This window comes from Podarcis melisellensis (assembly GCF_964234715.1).
Source record: "Podarcis melisellensis genome assembly, chromosome: 11".
In the NCBI taxonomy this organism is placed as follows: domain Eukaryota; kingdom Metazoa; phylum Chordata; class Lepidosauria; order Squamata; family Lacertidae; genus Podarcis; species Podarcis melisellensis.
Window position 1 is genome coordinate 32,861,819 of NC_138543.1, and position 18,616 is coordinate 32,880,434.

The 18,616-nt window shown below is 42.5% G+C and overlaps 1 protein-coding gene across 3 annotated transcripts in view; it reads right to left on the reverse strand.

Annotated features, from left to right (window-relative positions):
* The window catches only part of RASGRF2 (Ras protein specific guanine nucleotide releasing factor 2), an 83,556-nt gene extending 69,087 nt beyond the window's left edge, over window positions 1–14,469 (reverse strand). The window contains exon 1 of one of the 3 annotated variants that reach the window (XM_081930138.1): window positions 11,929–14,469. In XM_081930138.1, coding sequence (XP_081786264.1) covers window positions 11,929–12,213 — 285 coding nt within the window. In that variant the 5' untranslated portion in view covers window positions 12,214–14,469. Of the gene's footprint in view, window positions 1–11,519; window positions 11,547–11,928 lie in introns of those variants that run through there. The other 2 variants (XM_081930137.1, XM_081930139.1) reach the window with 2 other exon arrangements.
* Between the last annotated feature and the right edge of the window lie 4,147 nt (window positions 14,470–18,616).

The window sequence follows — 18,616 nt, forward strand, 5'->3', positions numbered from 1 at the left end:
GATTCAGTGTAGGTCTTTCAGGGCCAGTGTTATACGGTCCTGGTAGTAGCTCTCAGCTACTACTACTTACTATTGGCTGGGTGCCTGTGCTTTTTAATAGCAGAAATCAACAGGGTTTCTTTTTTTAAGCTATTGCTGTATCTCCACACTTGAAAAAGCTTCATTTCTTGAATTCTGAGTACAAATAGTGCCTCTATGAAGCATAAATCTGGCCTCCATGAACACTCCCCAGTTGTTGGGAGTGTTGGGGACTACTGCATAAGAACATAGGAAGGGCCTGCTGGATCAGGCCAATGGCTTATCCAGTTCAGCACTCACAGACCAACGAGATGCCTGTGGGAAACCTGCAAGCAGGATTCGAGCACAAGAGCCCTCTGCCCACTGTAGTTTCCAGCAACTGGTATCTAGAAAATGGAGGTAAAACATAGACATCATAGCTAGTAGCCACTGATAGCTTTACCCTCCATGTACAGTGGTACCTCGGGTTAAGAACTTAATTCGTTCTGGAGGTCCGTTCTTAACCTGAAACTGTTCTTAACCTGAGGTACCACTTTAGCTAATGGGGTCTCCCGCTGCCGCTGCACCACCGCCACGTGATTTCCGTTCTCATCCTTAACCTGAGGTACTATTTCTGGGTTAGCGGAGTTTGTAACCTGAAGCATCTGTAACCCGAGGTACCACTGTATTTCAAATCCTCTTTTAAAGCCATGCAACTTGCATGTACTTGCTCATGTTGACAGATGCATACATGTATCTGCTGCCTGTCATATTTCTCTACAATGGCCCAAAACAATGCAATATTCCAGGTAAATAAGATACTGGCTGTCAGGACAAAGACAACAGTTGAAGAAGATCCACTGCTGCTGGAGAAAGCCAATCCCGTCCTTAAATTGCATGAATGTAATGAAAGTTCAAACCCACTCATACCAGTTGGCTACAAAACGCACTGTTTCTGAAATGAATGGAAAATAAACTGAATGATTCCACTTTCATTCAAGTTTTCTTCCATTCCAAAACAAATGCACACTGCTAATTGTCAGTGGCTGAACAAGAACAGGAGCCATGTTTCTCATCACCACCTAAATTCACTTCAGACTCAGTATATCCTAGCCTTAGGGATTTCACCAGCTTGGTTGCACCTCATCACAAAGATCTTTGAATTAACAACCTCGACAAAGCTCAAATTATCCAGATTCAGTAGAGCCTCCTTCCTCTTTCTCCAGTCCACAGCTTCATCAGCTACTCTCACTTGCTTCCTAACTTTCCCCCTCTTCCTCCTCCATTTTCTTTTTTCAATAAGGTATGATGTCAACATACTGCTGCTGGGTATACACCACATCTCAGCATGCACCCAGCCACACCTGATTGGACTCTCCTCTAGTTAGTTTGTTTTGTTTTGTTGTTTTTTACTATCACTTTCCTCCCCTCCCCTTCTTTGTTCAATACCCTGAAAGAGTGTGTGTGAGAGAGAACACTATGATTAATACAACCAATAAATAATATGGAAACACCAATGTATGAACTAAAGCGCCAATTTGAACTAGGAGCACCACATTATAGAAGTTATCTCAGAGGAGAAATCTTGCAAGTTACACCCTCATTAACGTCACTAACAGTTTTTCCTGATATACACCGCAGCATGTTTTTTTCCCTTACATGTTCTTGGTTTTCTTATCTATTACATTAAAATATTAATTAAAAAAACCCAAAGGAACAAATTTTGGGAAGATTTCCAAAAATATTACACTTAGCAAAATTGTTTTAGAATTGTTTGCCTATCTTTCACATTGTTTTCCCCACATTTACTGGAAAAAATTCTCACAGTACTCCACCCCAACCATATCCTTCCTGTTCGGGGTCAAATAAAAATAGCCTTGAAGTCAGATAAAACTTCAGGGCATGTATATGAAAATGCTAGGTGACCACATTTGTAGTTCAGGCACATGGACTAAAAGGAAAACAATTATTTGTGGATCGAGGGCCCGACCCCCGCTATGTGAAATAAACACACAAGGACATGTGATATAAGGTTAATGGGCAAGAAAAGGCCACAACTTTATTGATTACAGCAGTGAAAAGGTATTGGCTTAGGCATTGGATGACTATAGGAGGTGGGTTTATTCAACAGTAGGTGGAGCCTGTTGATGCTAATCCAACTATAGGCTCACCCCTGATGTCACCGAGGGTCGTGCCATGGCCTCCCGCCAAGCAGGCATCGGACGGAATACACGACCGCCAGATTCCTTTAACGGAATAACCCACGGTAGATAGCATAGGCGATGGCCACACCTAGCCCTTGACACACATGAATCCAATGCCTAACCTACCCACCAATACCACAAAAGTTGTGACGATTGCTACGAGGTAGGCGAAAAAACCAAAAAGCCTAATGCCAAATGGAAAAATTCCTACCAGGCCCCCCAGACAACCGGGGCAACCAACCTAAGGTCCATAGCAAGGCCAAAAAACCTAGACCCTGAGCTAAATGGGAGTGGAGGGTGGGTGACTCGCTGCGGGACAACAACGACTGAGGAGGCGGAGCTGGAGCTGCAGCATTAAGCTGCTAAACACGCCCCCCGGAGACACCTGGTTGGCTGCCTCCGGTGGGCGTGGGCACCAGCCAGGTGAGGAGGGGCGGGGGCTAAGGCCCCCGGCCAGGGGTGGAACTCGGGCTCCCGCCCACAACCACTCCCCTCTCTTCCAGGGAGGAGAGTCTTTCCAGTACCACTCAGAATATGGAAACACCGCAAAAAAAATAGTGCAATCCTAACCATGTCTACTCAGAAGTATGTCAATCAGGGTTACATTCAAGTTAGTAGAGTTAGGACTACAGCATAAATCTGTGTGTGCATGATATTACAGTCTGTATCTGCAATTTCCCATCCGTACCTGCCTCTAACCTGCACTTCAGTTTTTACCAAAATTGTTTGTAAAGGACTACTGTTGTTTTGGTAACCTTGTGCAGTATGAAAGGAATACTCCTTTACTCACACTAGACTTTTAAACACTGAAAAGAGAGATTTAGAGCACAATCAACCAGATCTCATGTGTGAGTGGGCTTATTACTAATTCAACTGAACCCATACAGGTGACCTTCTCAGTTAATTGCGCCCTTGTGATCCTTCCCTTGACTTTAAAATCTCCATTATGTATCCCCTAGGAAAATGAAGTTTTTACATTCATTTAGGTGCCATAATCCAGTGAGCAAATCTCAGGGAGTTCTCATAGGAAGGGGACCAACCACAGTTCTGAAAACATGCCCTAAGTACAGAAGGTCCAAGTCTCAATCGACACTATATTATCTCCAGATAAAGAGAGTAGCTACAACAATATTAATCAGCCAAAGGCCTGGTTGGAGAAGAATGGCATCTAAAAATATATAATGAAGGTGCCATGTGAACGTCTCTGGGGAGAGCATGATACAAATGGGGAGCCAATACAGATGAGGGGGAGCCCTGGACCTCCTGTGAAGGAGGCACATGAAAAAGGACCAATGTCCGGAACGCAGAGTCCGGAATGGTTTATATAGGGAGAAGAAATCCTTCAGGGATCGCGGTCCTTAAAGTGTAAATGGTATTTATTATTAATGTTCTTTGTTTTTCCTCCCATCTATCTTCTAAGGAACTTAGGGTAGCGATAATTATTTTCCCTCCTTGCCCCTTTATCCTCAAAAACTGTGATGTAGCAGAAGCTAGGAAAGAGAGTGACTGCCTAGCGTGCTTTATAGATGTACAAGGATCTGAATCCAGCTCTCCCCTGAGACAACATGTCAACCACTGCAACAAATTGGCATTACTCTGCCTGGTAAATTCTAGCCTACGCATCTCCTACTTAGTTTTCTGCAAAAAATAAACTAATTAGGAGTTGCTTATTATGAAAGAGAGAGCAACATTTGAGTGACTGGAATGATCTTATAGCTCAACTGTAATAAAGTTACATGAATTAGCTTGCAAATGAGCTGTGTCCATTGCCAAGTGGTCTAGCAATTTCAGCTCAGCAATTTACTTTAATTGCCCATAACACTGTTTAGAAAACCACAATGAATGTTACACTTACCAAAACACAGGGAAAAAAGGAAAGCTAAGATTTCAAAGAACGAAGGAAGTTTGTGGGGATGATTAAATGCCTTCGTGCAAACCTATTAGAGATGGTTCTGTTTTGCTTTTACAATCTAGCTGCATAAAAATTTTGTTAAATAAACAAAAATGAATGTAGTCCACGTCATACTGATCAAACCTAAACATTCTAGGATAAAGTTAATAGTATGTGCAAACCAAAAAAGTGTATAAATCAAAGGCTGGATGATGCGGAGCTATACCAAAATTTCATAGCTGGCGGTGGAGCCTGTTCGCCGTTAAATTTCGGCATAACCCCTATCTACCGCGCTCCGTCCTACTTAACATCGCTAATGGCCGCGTCTCACCGATATGCCTTCATTAGAGCTAGGTTCAATGTCTTTCCAACAAATGTGCTGAGACATAGATTCACTAAGGGCCAAGTCTCTTCAATGTGTGCTTGTGAAATGAAAACATCTGAATCTCTACATCATGTTATGTTTATCTGCCCTTTGTACAGTTCAGCCCGTGCTAGTATACTAAACTCCATAATCCAGCCTATGGCTGACAAACCAGTAGACCTACAGCTTGCCTGGGTTCTTCAAGATGTGGATCCTTATATTACCCTACAGGTTGCTAAATTCCTAACAGCCGTCCTCTCATACAAGAGACGGAATGGAATGTTACCTGATTATTGATAGTTATAAGAATTTTCTATAATGACATCAGATATTGATTTTAATGTAGTGCCTAAAATTTTTAATTCTTAATCTTAATCTTTTCTTATGAATGGCTAATATCTGCCCTTGTGAGTTGTGAATTGTGTTATATTATTTGTGGTTTGTACGAGTCCGCTGTTGTTGTTGTTTTTTTGTGTGTGTGTGTGTGTGTGTTTCATGATGGGCGTAAAGCCGAATAAACATTTTGATTGATTGTGCAAACCAATTAATGCACGGGACTATGATAATCAAATGATAGATATGTAGTGAAATTTAGTCCAAGAAAGTGAGGCACAAACTCAACATCTCCTAACATCATGTATGAAATTGGGCTTTTCCTGATATGTGGCTTCTCCACCTGTTTCTTAGATGTCATGATCTTACTGTTTATTGTATTCTGCTTTTCCCCTCAAGGTGTACAGAAAGAAGTATACATATATTCCAAGATAAATAAAACCTGGTACCAGTTTTGTGACTGTATAAAGAAAGGTTTTTCAAAGTCTTCTTTGGTCAAAAGGCAGAACATCCAAAAGTGAAGAAATCACAGAATTACAGAGCTGGGGATAAAACTACACATTAAGACTCTTTTCCATTCCCTCCCCATCTTTCTTATATAAATATTTCTTATATCAAACAAAACTGGGGCGGGTGGGTAGGTGATGTTTTAGTCCTTTCCCCTCCCCAGCTGTTTCACTGTTCAAAATTGCCCCTTCTTAACCTACTTTTCTTCCCAAACTATATGAGGGTCTGTATAGTTTATCCCTCATGAATAATGCACATGGGGAGGCAATTTTTAGTAGATGAAATTCTAGAAAGGAAATATCTCCTCTTCCCCAGCACCCTCTGCTCAACCTGAAGCCTCCTCTAGTGCCTTCATACCTGCATAGAGTCCTGTTCTGCATGGCTGGGCTACCCATGAAGCAGACCACCTCACAAGGCCAAATCCTGCAGGGCAGTACCCCTACAGGGGCCCCACCCACCCCTGCCACTGCAAGGGTTGTGTGGCTGCAGTGATTGCTCACTGAGAGATATTGCGTCCCCAGTAAGCAAGGTTTGGGCAGGGTGGTGTTGGCACCTCAGGTGGTTTTGCCTCAGGTAGCGAAATGGCACGGGTCACCTCTGCTGCTCTGAAAAGAGATCAGTCTGTGAGGTTCAGACTACAAATTGCCACCAAGCAAAACAGCAGGTGCACAGTGGAAGGTTTACAGAGCAACAGTGATATGCATGCAACTGAATGTCTTTCCTTACATCATTACAATTTCCTGAACACCAACAAACTGAAATTGTTTTGCATTAGAGCTTTTAAAAAAACCCCAGAGATTTGTTTATTTAGCAACTAATTAAGTTATTTACCTGTTGCCTTTCAGCAAAGCTTCAAGGACAAAGGCAATTGTTTTACAAGACAAAAGACCGTTAATAAGGTCCACACTGTTTCCTTTCCATTTTAATTCTGCTATTGGTCCTTTAAATTATTATAAAAACACACTTATGCCATTACTTGTTCTGGCCTATAGCCAAGGTAGCTGCCACTAAGCTGCAAAGTAGAGAACACAGCATTAGGGAAAGAACATTTGTCTATAAAATGCTTTAATATGACTAAATGTTGTGCATCCTTCATAGTTTCATTGTTTGGGAGTCATTTTGAGATTGCTTATCAAAAAGCTCTCTCAGTTCACCGCACCTATTGGGCCACAATGCTGGACACCAGCTTGATAAGCCTCCCTCCTTCCCTCCCCCAGGCCTTCCAATTTTCATTTGCAATGTTTGCAGCAGCACAAACATAAAAACCATTAGGTCTATGAAGAACAAGCTCCTACAGCTAAAAAGGGATAAAGGGCAAAAGGTCCCCCCCCCCCTTGCAGGGATGAAAGGATCTGCTACATCGTGCTTCCAATTTTTTCCAGTCATAAATTCAGTTCTGAATGTTTTTGCAGTAATTTGCTTTTTTTATACCCTCATGAAAATTCTTCAACATTTTAGTGTGAATTGCTCCTAATTTTGTTCTGCAGTTTTGACTAACGTACATATTCTTGCAATCAAACTTTACTAATATGATGCATTTTAATGTCATTTTCAAAAATGTATTCATTTTATACAAAAACCAAACCAAACCCAGAAGAATAGTTTCAGTTGTAAAGCAACACTCCCCTAATAATCGCCTTAATCTGAGTCTAGGAATCTGTGGCCCTTCAAGTCTTGTTGGACTTCACTCCCATCAACCACAGCCAACATAGGCATTAGCCAGGGATCAACAGAGTTGTAGTCCAACAAAATCCAGGGGGAAATGGGGTCTCCATCCCTCTCTTTTCTCATTCAGAAACATTAAACAAATTTAGTCAGAGGACTTGATATTCTCGCTGTTACAAAAATACATAGAATGTTCATTTTTTCCTGGTACAATCCATGAACCACAGGGGTTATATTTTTCTGTTTTTAAATAATGCCTACTGCCTAGAAGCCAATGATTTGAAATTCACTTGGAGATCCTCTGTGAAGAAGTGAAACTCAATGCTAACTCCTTTAGGAACCAACGTACAGTGATGTTTTAAATTTCTTGGTTAATATGACAGACAGCATTGGTTGGCTGCACTGATTGCTTTCTTACGCTGTCTGAAAATACATCTCTTTTAAAAAAATATTGCAACCAAAGGAAAAAAATATGATTGTGATGTGAGGCTGCAATTACCTGCACGAGAGTAATTCCAATTGTGCAAGTTGGACTCAACTTCCAATAAAATTTGTATAGGCCTGCACTGTATGTTTGTGCTTATGAGAGCATATCTAGGAAGTAGCTGGGATGCAAACTGCAGCTACACATGTTTTCGATCTCAAACACCATATAAAATAAATTCTGAAAGAGGAATAAACTATTAAGAAAGGAAGAAATAAGTATGCAGTTGTGCCCACCCTCATCTTCACTGCCTGTTTAGGGCAGTTGATGACACCACTAAAATGCCAATGTTAAGTACTGTAGTTAGTGTACTAATTGCTGGTACACACATCTCATGGTGCTTTGTTGACATTCAGTTTCTAGACAGCAACTTGCACCGGGGGGAACAAATGTTTGTACATCACAATGCGATTTTGCCTCTCTCATCCTACAGCTTTCAGTGATGGAAGTAATAATTTATTTATCTAAGTTAAAAGCCCTACCTTAAACAGTTCAAACTGAGACTGGTAAAAGGGAGGTACACACAAACACACACACACATTATGCAATTAATCTGATATTCTAACTATTCTATAAAGAAGCAAATATGCCTATCTACTTCACAAATATATACTTTACTGATATTTGCTAATTTAGTAAACTGGTTTACTAATTCAAATGGAACTTTACTTAATTTCAATAGAAACTACTTATTGCAGAGCCTTGTGGCTAGTAAATTGATTGTGGCATAAGATTTTGTGGACTACAGTCAAATGTGTGAATTATTACTTAATGTTTATTACATTTATATCCCACCTTTCGTCCAAGGAGCTCAAGGAAGCATAGCATGGTTCTCCCCTGTTCATTTTATCCTCACATAAACCCTGCGAGGTAGGTTAGGATGAAAGGCAGTGACAGGCCCAATGTTGCAGCAGACCTATGGGCCAATGAGGACCCTCCATGGATCCAGACTGCCTGGTTATTGTGCAAGCATCCTAATCTGTGATGCGCACAAGATGCAGAAGCAGAACTACAGCAAAAGTCAGTAGACCGCTTTTGGTGCCAGCACAATGCCATGAATTGTGGTTTCAAACCAGTATAGGGACTGTTCCAAATCATACATCATCCCAGAATGCAGCATGGGGACAAAGAGTTGGTCTCCAAAGCTGTAATGGTATGCACAATTAAATGTAAGCAAGCTCCACCAGCCTTACTGGACTTATTTCTGGGTAAACATGCATAAAACTGCCTGGCAGGACTAGTTATAGAGAAATGCATTCCATTTAAATCCATGGGACTTATTTCTAATGAATCACGATTCGGATTAAGATGCAGAACAAATTTATCTTTTAGTAATGTTTCAGGACTACCTTATTTCCTAAGCAAAAGCAGAACACATTAAGAGCATGTAGAAGGTTTGTTCTGTCTGAGAAAAAAGGAAAGCCATCACCCTTTCTGCATTGGCTGTCCCAATATGCAAGCATTAACACCTAAAATTAGATATAATTTTACTTGTGGGTGTAGACTGGCAGCTCACTAAAATGAAGTATGCACCACCGAAGGATTTATTATTTTTTTGTTAGATCCTGTTAGCTGAATCTGGAATCATTATGCCCAACACAGTTACAAAAGTAGAAAAACAAATACCCCAGACCAAAGAACATTCACTTGAAGGTCCACTTGATTTCAGTGGAACTTCCAATAAGTGTACTTATACAATTGTTGCTTAATCACATGTCAAACCAGGTGAGATGCTTTACCAATGTAGCCCTCCTAGATGGATTTGTTTTTTCATTACTGTTTAAATTGATGGGAAGATTTTTGAAGCTGCTCAACATTTTATTCTCATCTTGTAACAAACAAAGAAGTCGAAAGCTTATATTTCAAGGTTTTTATCTTTTTTGTTTGTTTTTTGAGAAAAGCACTTCCAAAGCGACTGACACCTGTTTGATTACAGAAGTCAGAAACAGGTGAGTCAATACCTACCAGGTGCAAATCTAACTCCTGATTGTAACAATGCAATAATAACAAGGCCAATAAATTCCAGAGGGATATAGCAATGTTAGGCTGTTGAAGCAAATACAACAAAAACAATCAACTTTTGAAAATTCTTTTTAACCTTATTGTTATTATATATTTATTTATACCCTACTTTTACCCTGACAGGAACTCAAGATGGCTTACAGATAAAATAATAACAGCTTTACCAAAACTCTGTAAACAGGATTGTTTAGTCTACATCCAATGCGTTCCCACTACTGGTTTGAGTCATGTGGTGTATACACGACATTAGCCACAATTCATATCTAACCTGCTGTTTCTTATGCAAGACTGCATTTTGATGTGTTTTTCCCCACCCCCAAACCAACTTCAATCCAAACTGTGGAAAGTAAAGACCTAGCTGCTGTTTAAGCCAATAATGTGTACACAGCCTAAGAAGCCTGGATCAAATATCTGTTCCATCAGTACTGCCTCTTCATATTATTTTGCAACACATATCACACGTATCTGGGTAATATAATTTGTCCTCATTTCGTACGTTTATCAAGAAAGGAGTCCATAGCAATTTACAACATAATTCAGTAACCAAGTTCCACCACTCAACTTTACAGATCCATCTGTAGGTCTAGAATATCCCTGCTTCCAGATACCAATTGAAAAAAATACATTTGCACATCCATTACTGAGCTTTAAGACTACCGATTCTATCTCCAAATGTCTCAAAACTAAAACCAGTGCTAATCCCTGACTTTCTTGTGGCTCCTATCCTACTGTAATGACTAGATTCTTCGAATCCTTGTATTCAGAGGCTGTAATGCCTCTCCTAAGTATTACTGCTCAAGTCTTCAGGTCTATATATGATTGTGGAAACAGCTGGAGAATTTGGACCTTCAGTTCACATATACAATTTATATTAGTTATGTTTAAAGAAACTAAAGTAAAACAAGTTTTACTTGCAATTTGTACCAAATTAAACCCATTTAGTTTAGCTTATGAGTAGATTTTATAAGTTAGCATATAAACGGTTTTGTTAAAAAAAAAAAAGCTCTTGTTTTACTGGGCCTTTTGTTTTATTCAGGATTAAGGTGCTCAGAAGCACCAGAACTAGCTGTTGCCAAGCCATAAACTGAATATTTAAAGGTTTATATATTCCAACCACCATATTTCATAAAATCTCTCTTTAAGCAATCAAGAAAACCCAGCTTGCTTAGGATAATTCCAGACAGTGTGTTTTTTCCAAGAAGTGGGTACCACAGGCTATATTTGCTCATAATCAACAACAAAAAAATCATATATAAGGCACAATACTTTATACTGTAAGAACAAAACAGGATAGTGTTTCAAATCCTTTCTAATGTATATGGAGGTATGCTTGCTGAACTTCTAATCACCACTTCCCCCTGTCCTGTAGTGTCGAATTTTTGCTCTCTCATGGAAAAATACTAGCGAGAAAAAATATTAGAAGTAATGAACCCATCAGTACCACTGTGGCTTCTTACAAATTCTCCAAAGCAGCTAAGGATGGGTATAGTTACTATTCCTTGATATCTTAAGTCTAGGAACTCATTTGAGCAGCATCTGGGTCTGTTGATTTTATCAAGACTCTGCCCTAGAAAGGTACCAATAGCAAAAATAATAAAGAACAAGATGGTTCAAAATACGTTTGGAGTGTATTGAAGTGCAGCTTGTCCACAGACATCTAGGATGGCAGAAGGGCAGGGCTGGAGCAGCTCAACCATACAGGTAGACTACCGTAATTAGCTAAGTGGAGAAACATACTATCCCTCATGCCAGCTCCCCCTTATTATTATTACACCTAGAGCCTAACAATTACTGAAAATGTATTCCTATTGCATACAGGGTTGAAATTCCCCCATGCCACTCAAACCTGGGGAAGGGCTCCCAAGTGCGATTTCCACTTAGTCGGAAGTCCAAAATCTTGTAGAAATTGACCACCTCTTAAAAAAAGAAGGCAAATGGCAACATCGTGTTGGTGACGGCTGGATTGCCGACACCACAGACGAAGTTACCCAGACAGAACCCATCCCGTCCCTTATTGCACACCCGGGTCGATGTGTAAATTGGCATCCTCACCTGTATCCCCATAGGACACACACACAAGAGGCAAAGGGGATGGCGCACACTAGCCCTATCCTAGGGACCTCGGAACTTGCACGCTCTGGGGACCAGCGGCTTGCAAAGCGGGCAGCCCCACGGAGGTCTCCCTCCCTCCTCTCCACACGCTTCATCGACGGACACCGGCCCGTTCAGAACTTCCGCTACAGCGTGCCGTCCATAGCCGACCCAGCCTCAGCTTGCCCCATTCCCGGGGTCCTTGCTCTGGGCAGGCAACCCCCAGCCCCCCCCCCCGCCCGGAGGAGCCGCTTCCTTTGCCGACGCTCTGAAAGGCGACGCCGGAGGCAAAAGCGCGCGAAGGAAGCCGAAGGTGTGGGAGCGGAGGGCGCCCCGTCGGCCGGGGCTCGGGCGGGGAAAGGGCAGCTACCTGCTTGTCCAGCGCGGCCTCCTTGGCGCTGACGGCGGAGGCGCCCTTGGGGGCCGGCGCCCTCTCGCAGGTGCAGCCTTCCAGCATGTACATGCCGGCGGGCCGGGCGCTCTGCTCGCTCTCGAAGTAGAAGAGCACGTTCTGGTAGAGCGCGAACCACTTGTCGTGCCAGCGGCTCGTCTCCGCCGTCTTCTTGCTCAGGTAGCCGCGCTTGGTGCCCTCCTTGCGAGCCAGCACGGCCAGGTACAGGGCGTGCCCCTCGTTGTAGCGCACGCTCTTCTGCATGTTGCCTCCACCCGCCGCCGGGTCCCGGGCGCCTCCTGGTCAACCTTCCCCTCAGAGCGAGCCCGGCGTCGAGCGGCAGCCCAAGCGTCTCATGGTGAGCGCGGCTTCTCTCGACGGCCGAGGCGGGGCGGGGCAACCCGAGCCAGCCACGCTCCGTCGTGGCGCGCCAATGAGGACCCTCGCGCCGGCGCTGCTGCTGCTGCTGTGGCGGCTGCTGCTTCAGGTGGTGCAGCCACCGCCGCCTGCTTCCCGGGCGCTATTGCTCCTCCACTTCGACCCTGAGCTGCTGCCGCTTCCTCGGTCTGTCCCTGGGCTTCCTGCGCATCCCTCGCTGCTGGCGAAGGACTCTCCCTCACGCGCCTTTCGCCCAGGGAAAAAAAGTTCTGCGCGGCGCGCTTTTTCGCGGGCTTCTTCCCAGCACGAGCTGGCTCCCCGGCTCCTTCTTGCTCCTCTTCCTGCTGCTGTTCCAGCCCCCCTCCCCGCCCCAAACTCCGCCAGGAGCCAGAAGGGGAAATATCACGTGGGAGATCAGCTGTAATCGGCTTTGAGACCAATTTAAAGAGCAAAGTCGCCGCCGCTGCCGCTGCCAGAGCGCACGACCCCTCCCTGGGACTGCGCGCGCTTCCGCCTGGCTCCCTCTCTTGCTGCGCGAACGGAGCTGAGCTCCCGCTCTCTCTCTCTCCTCCCCCACCGCCTCCAGGGGGTTTATCTCCAGCCAGTCGAGCTGGCCGAAGGGAGCGTGAAAAAAGGAAGCCGAGAGGAGTAAGACAGGCACAGATTTCCACGGCTGGAGAGAGGGAGACTGCAGCGTCCACGACGCTGATATAGCCGCGAAACAAACAAACAAACACAAAATAACGCTGGGCGAAGTTAAGTGGACGGCTCAGGGCGCTCCTAGGCTCTCCAGCGTTGCTTTCTGGACGGAGAGATTAGCATGGAGCGATCATAAAATGCCTTCAGATACTCGCAGGGCACGCGGCAGGGCTTAGCAAACGTTCCGCTCCAGAACCCCTTTCGAGTGCCAAGGTTCAGGCCTGGTGTCCACCATGCAAATAATAATAGAGTATTTTCCACACCCAGCTCATAAAGGCCGTCTACTTTTCCTTCTTAACAGGAGTCCTTTGTTTTAGAATTGACATCACTATGTAGTAGCTGGAAGTGGTCACCAGGGAATTTGGGACAAGGTGTTTCCAGTGCGCTGATGACATCCAGCTCCGTTTTTCCTTGTCATCTGAGTAAGATGAAAGAGTGCAGAGGCCTGGAACATAGCAAGCTGCCTTCCTTATTCAGAGTCAGTGGCTTAGCATTGTTTGCACGGACAGGCTTACAGCTCTCCAGGGATTTAGGCAGGAATCTTTCCCTGCCTTACCTGGGGACACCAGGAATTGAACATGGGACCTTTTGCATGCAGAGTATGTTTTCAGTGCTGAGTTACATCCCTTCAAGTGGCTGGAGGCAATAAGGGACAAACAACAACCTAGGCACTGCCTGCTGATATTTGCAGCGTTGAGTGAAGTCTGAAATAGCATCCTGCTTGTAGAACAAACTGCCCTTGGAGGTTCAGCTGACACTAACATTATTTAGCTTTAGATGCCAGCAAAATACCTGCATTTTTCTTCAATCCTTTTAACAATGAGGATCTCGTCTGTATGTGAGGAAATTGACAGATTGCTGATATTTTACTGTGTTTTATGTTTATTGTTCTAAGTATTTATTGTTGCAACCCACCCTGGTGTCTTGTGATGAAGGGCAGGGTACAAGTTTTTAAAATAAATATAGGGCAGGCACAAATTAAACAACTGAAGCTATTTTTCCTGGCTTGGAAATGTAGTAGCAGGAGAAGCTTCTGGCTAGCGTCCAGTGTTTTCAAGCTTGTTACGCAGTTGTTGAAAACACTAGAGCCCTGCCAGAAAAAAGGGCAGCCTTTCTGTGCCCACACAGAGTTTGGAAGGATAAGAAGTCAAGGTGTAACTTTCAGGTAGGCATTAACCTCTTGACCCCATTCTCTCCATATAATTCCTTTCCTCAACTCTACTAGTAGCCAGAAAGGGAAGTTAAACATTACAATAAGAAATTTATTGTGAATATGCTTTCTCCACACTCACACTCCCCTACCCTCTTCTCAGGATGTTTGTATTAGTTCATTTTCCACCTAAACACAACATCAGCTAAACAACACATTTTCCACCTGAACACAAAAGCTTAGATGCCTGTGTTCTTCTCAATTTAAATACGAGCTGCTTGAGTAAAGAAATATCAGTCTATTGGCCCATAAGTTTAAGACTAAAACCCTATTACTTTAGTCATTCACTTAAGACACTTGCTCATAGGTATGTCTCATTTACTTTTGGGTAGGATTTACTTTTGGGTAGGCAGGATTGCACCGTTAATCACTTTATTAATTCATCAATTAGATTTGTGTGAGCATAAAGCCAAGTCCTGTTATGAAGAATAACATGCTTGCTTTGTTTCCAGCCATTTTCATAGAATATTAAGGAAATCCATTCTGCAGTGATTTGGACGTTTTTATCATTCCCCTAGACTAGAGTGATTTATAGTGCTCAGATGAGCTTGATCCTGGTGAGATTTTTAAAAAGCAACCATCCTCTACTATTTATACAAAAGCAGGTTATTGCAATTATTAATTTGCTTTGAGCAGCCAGCTGAGCTAAAAATCAAACTCAGTGAAAGTAAGGCTGACATATTCTTGCTGCAATAGCAGCTCAGCTGCAAGGTCACTCAAACTTGCAAGATATCTCCCACAAGATCAAACAAATTGGCAAAATCCGAATTGACCAGCTGTTCCAGCTGTTTGCCATTAGAATCTCTGCAGCATTGACATCCCTCTGCACTAATCACCATAAAGGATTGCCAGCTACAATAAAACCATAGCTGCATTTTATAAGTAAACAGGATATACCAACTGAGTTATAACAACAGGTTACTATTAATTTAATTCTTTTTCTGTATACACAATGGTATAATTTCACATTTGTGAATCTTCTTTTTCAGCTTAACATATCACAAAACCCTCTCTGTAAAATCTCTCACACTAGTTCAGTCAATTGTGTATGTGGATGGGGGCACAATACTGATAAGGTGGCTTATGTTGGGATATATTGACCATGTAGTCTAAATACTTAAAATCTTATTTTATGAGTGTTTTCCAGATATTTTTTAAAAATTTATTACAAGTTGGTGCATTTCCTAATGATACAAATTTCAAAAAGCAACAACCTGGTATTCAAAATATATTTTACAGTAAAAATGGGTAAAAATTAATCAGCATGTTAAGCACAAAGATTTCTGGTACACTGAAATTGCTGTAAAATCATGCTTAATGTACTCCCACTCTAGGCTTAGGTGTCCTGATCCAGCCAGGATGGTGCACAAGGAGCTTCGTTTGTCCTTTTTGGACTAGAAGATGCATGTGCATGTAGATGCCAGTGTCACATTTCCACTACAAAACTGTAGTGTTTTAGCAATTAGTTTGTGGTAGCTACAGATATTTCCCATTCCCACTTTAATTTTGGTTTGCTATGAAATTGCACTTAGAGGCTACATGTAATATTTATTCTTGTATCCTAAACAGTGGTACCTTGGGTTACAAACGCTTCAGGTTACAGACTCCGCTAACCCAGAAATAGTACCTCGGGTTAAGAACTTTGCTTCAGGATGAGAACAGAAATTGTGTGGCGCAGTGGCAGCAGGAGGCCCCATTAGCTTAAGTGGTACCTCAGGTTAAGAACAGTTTCAGAACGGACCTCCAGAATGAATTAAGTTCTTAACCCAAGGTACCACTGTATTTCCAGTAAACGGAGTTCATAGATCCATTACTCTACTCCTTCTACTCCTGTTTTACGAGCATAATATGTTGTATTGACTCTTACATGACCCTGAAAAGTGCTGTTGAGCCTGCCTTGTGCTTTTTTTGTAGAATTGAAAGGCACCTCAAAGGTCAACTAGTACAGCCACCTCCAGATGCAGGAAACCCTGTATCTACTTAAAAATGTCTAGCAAAGGACTCATCTTCATTGGAATATTTTAAGCAGAGATTGGGTCACTATCTGTCATGGATACCTTAGTTGAGATTCCTGCATTGCAGGGGGTAGGACTACATGACCCTTGGGGTCCCTTCCAACTCTACAATTCTATGAAAGGATACTCCTATCTTCCAATAAAGTCTGTTCCATTGTTGAACAGCTTGTATCACCAGGGCATTCTTCCCAATGTTTTATCAAAATGCCCTTCCTTCTGATCTTTAAATTTGAACCCAATCGTCGGAGTCCTACTTTGGAGCAACAGGTCCATATATTTGTGACAGCCCTTTAGATATTTGAAGATGGCTATCATATATTAACTTACCCAGCTCCTGGGTAGCTTCCTATGTTCTTATCTTTATCAATAGGCACATCAAAGAGCCAGTGTGGTGTAGTGGTTAAGAGCGGTAGTCTCGTAATCTGGGGAACCGGGTTCACGTCTCCGCTCCTCCACATGCAGCTGCTGGGTGACCTTGGGCCAGTCACACTTCTTTGAAGTCTCTCAGCCCCACTCACCCCACAGAGTGTTTGTTGTGGGGGAGGAAGGGAAAGGAGAATGTTAGCCGCTTTGAGACTCCTTAAAGGGAATGAAAGGCGGGATATCAAATCCAAACTCTTCTTCTTCTTGCCATTGTGTGTTTCCCAAAGAACATTTGGGAAGAAAGTTCAGATTCACTCTCCATGATGGAAAAGATACTGGTACATCATGATGGAGATTGCATAATTCTAAGAACACCCAGATAATTCTCCAACATGAGTCAACTGAGATGTTCTGATAGGAGAACTCAACAAGCAAAATGTTTGGCATTGCTAACTGTATCAAAAGGAACTTGGTAACTATGGCAACAAAATTAGCACTAAAGCAACATGTTATATCAGGGTGGAATTTCACCACTAATAGTTTATATTCAGCTTGAATGTTGCCCAAGAGCAGACATTCAAAGCATCTGCATCACTAAGAAATAGTGTTCAAAAATTTAGAAAGGCTCACTTTAGCACTATACTCTGAAACCATGTTCTAGGCAATTTTACTTCAATAGAAAGGAAAAGCGCACAGACCTGTTGTCAACTGATAAAGCCGGCGTTATACAGAAAAGGCAAGAAAGCGTTGTAGATGCATTGCCGATGCACAACACCCCGTGAGACAAATACAGATGAATTCTGTTAGAAAGCCTGAAAACAGCTGCTACAGAAGTTTGAAAATCATTTCAATAGAAACAGGGTTCATAAACCAGATGTAGCTATCATTCCCTATAGTCCCCTGAATATAAACATTTAATCTGTTATGCAGTTCAGAACCTCTCCAAAATATAGTAGGGAACTATTTTCCACTGGCTTATATGGCTTGTGGAAGTTTATGTATTTTCCTAGTATAATCCACTTCAAACTAACCCTATTTTAAGCTTAAGTGTGACTTCACTGAGAGGCAGTCAACTAAATAATTGGTGAATAATAATTGATTGTAAAGATCTCTGGAAGGCTTTACTTTAGATAAGAATATAGGATCAGTACAATTCTGGATTTAATTCAAAACTACTATATTGATATATTTTCTATGTACTATTGTATTTGAAATCCTATTCAGTGTCCTTGAATAGCAGTGCTAGTAGTATTACTACTGCTATTCCTTGAAATTTAAAGTTTTACTTAAAAAAAGAAACAACACCATGAAGATTGCTTCACAAAGTGAGCTTGTGGCTTCGTTCTCATGTAACACTAAACCATAGTTTGAACTGGGGAAACACTCGTCTCTACTATCTTGTGGGGTGAAAAGTCACTGGCAGGTTGCATCCCCCGCCTTCTAGGATGAACATCTTGTCAAAAAGACCAGCCTAGCCCCACACATCTGCCAGAGGATGAAAATGAGGAGCTGCAGGTACCCCATTTCCCCCACACCCTGCCACATTTCACTCCAACTACCAATTGCCCTTAGGCTTCAGGAGTGAGAGGAAGCCTTTGCCACAACACAGAGGAACAAGGATTGCTGGGTCAGTTTCAGCACCTCTATACAGTGGTACCTCTGGTTATGTACTTAATTCATTCCGGAGGTCCGTTCTTAACCTGAAGCACACTTTAGCTAATGGGGCCTGCCGCCACGCAGCCACAGTGCGATTTCTGATCTCATCCTGAAGCAAAGTTCTTAACCCGAGGTACTATTTCTGGGTTAGGGGAGTCTGTAACCTGAAGTGTATGTAACTCAAGGCACCACTGTGCAAGCAAGACAAGCAGCAAGATCCACATGGATATGAATGCCTTCTTCTTCTTTTTTGCAGTTTATGATTTTGTTCTGGCATTGTCAAACTGATCTCCCTCCTGCACTATTCACCTCAACCCCCTTTTCCTTGTGTCTTCACTTTCTAGTT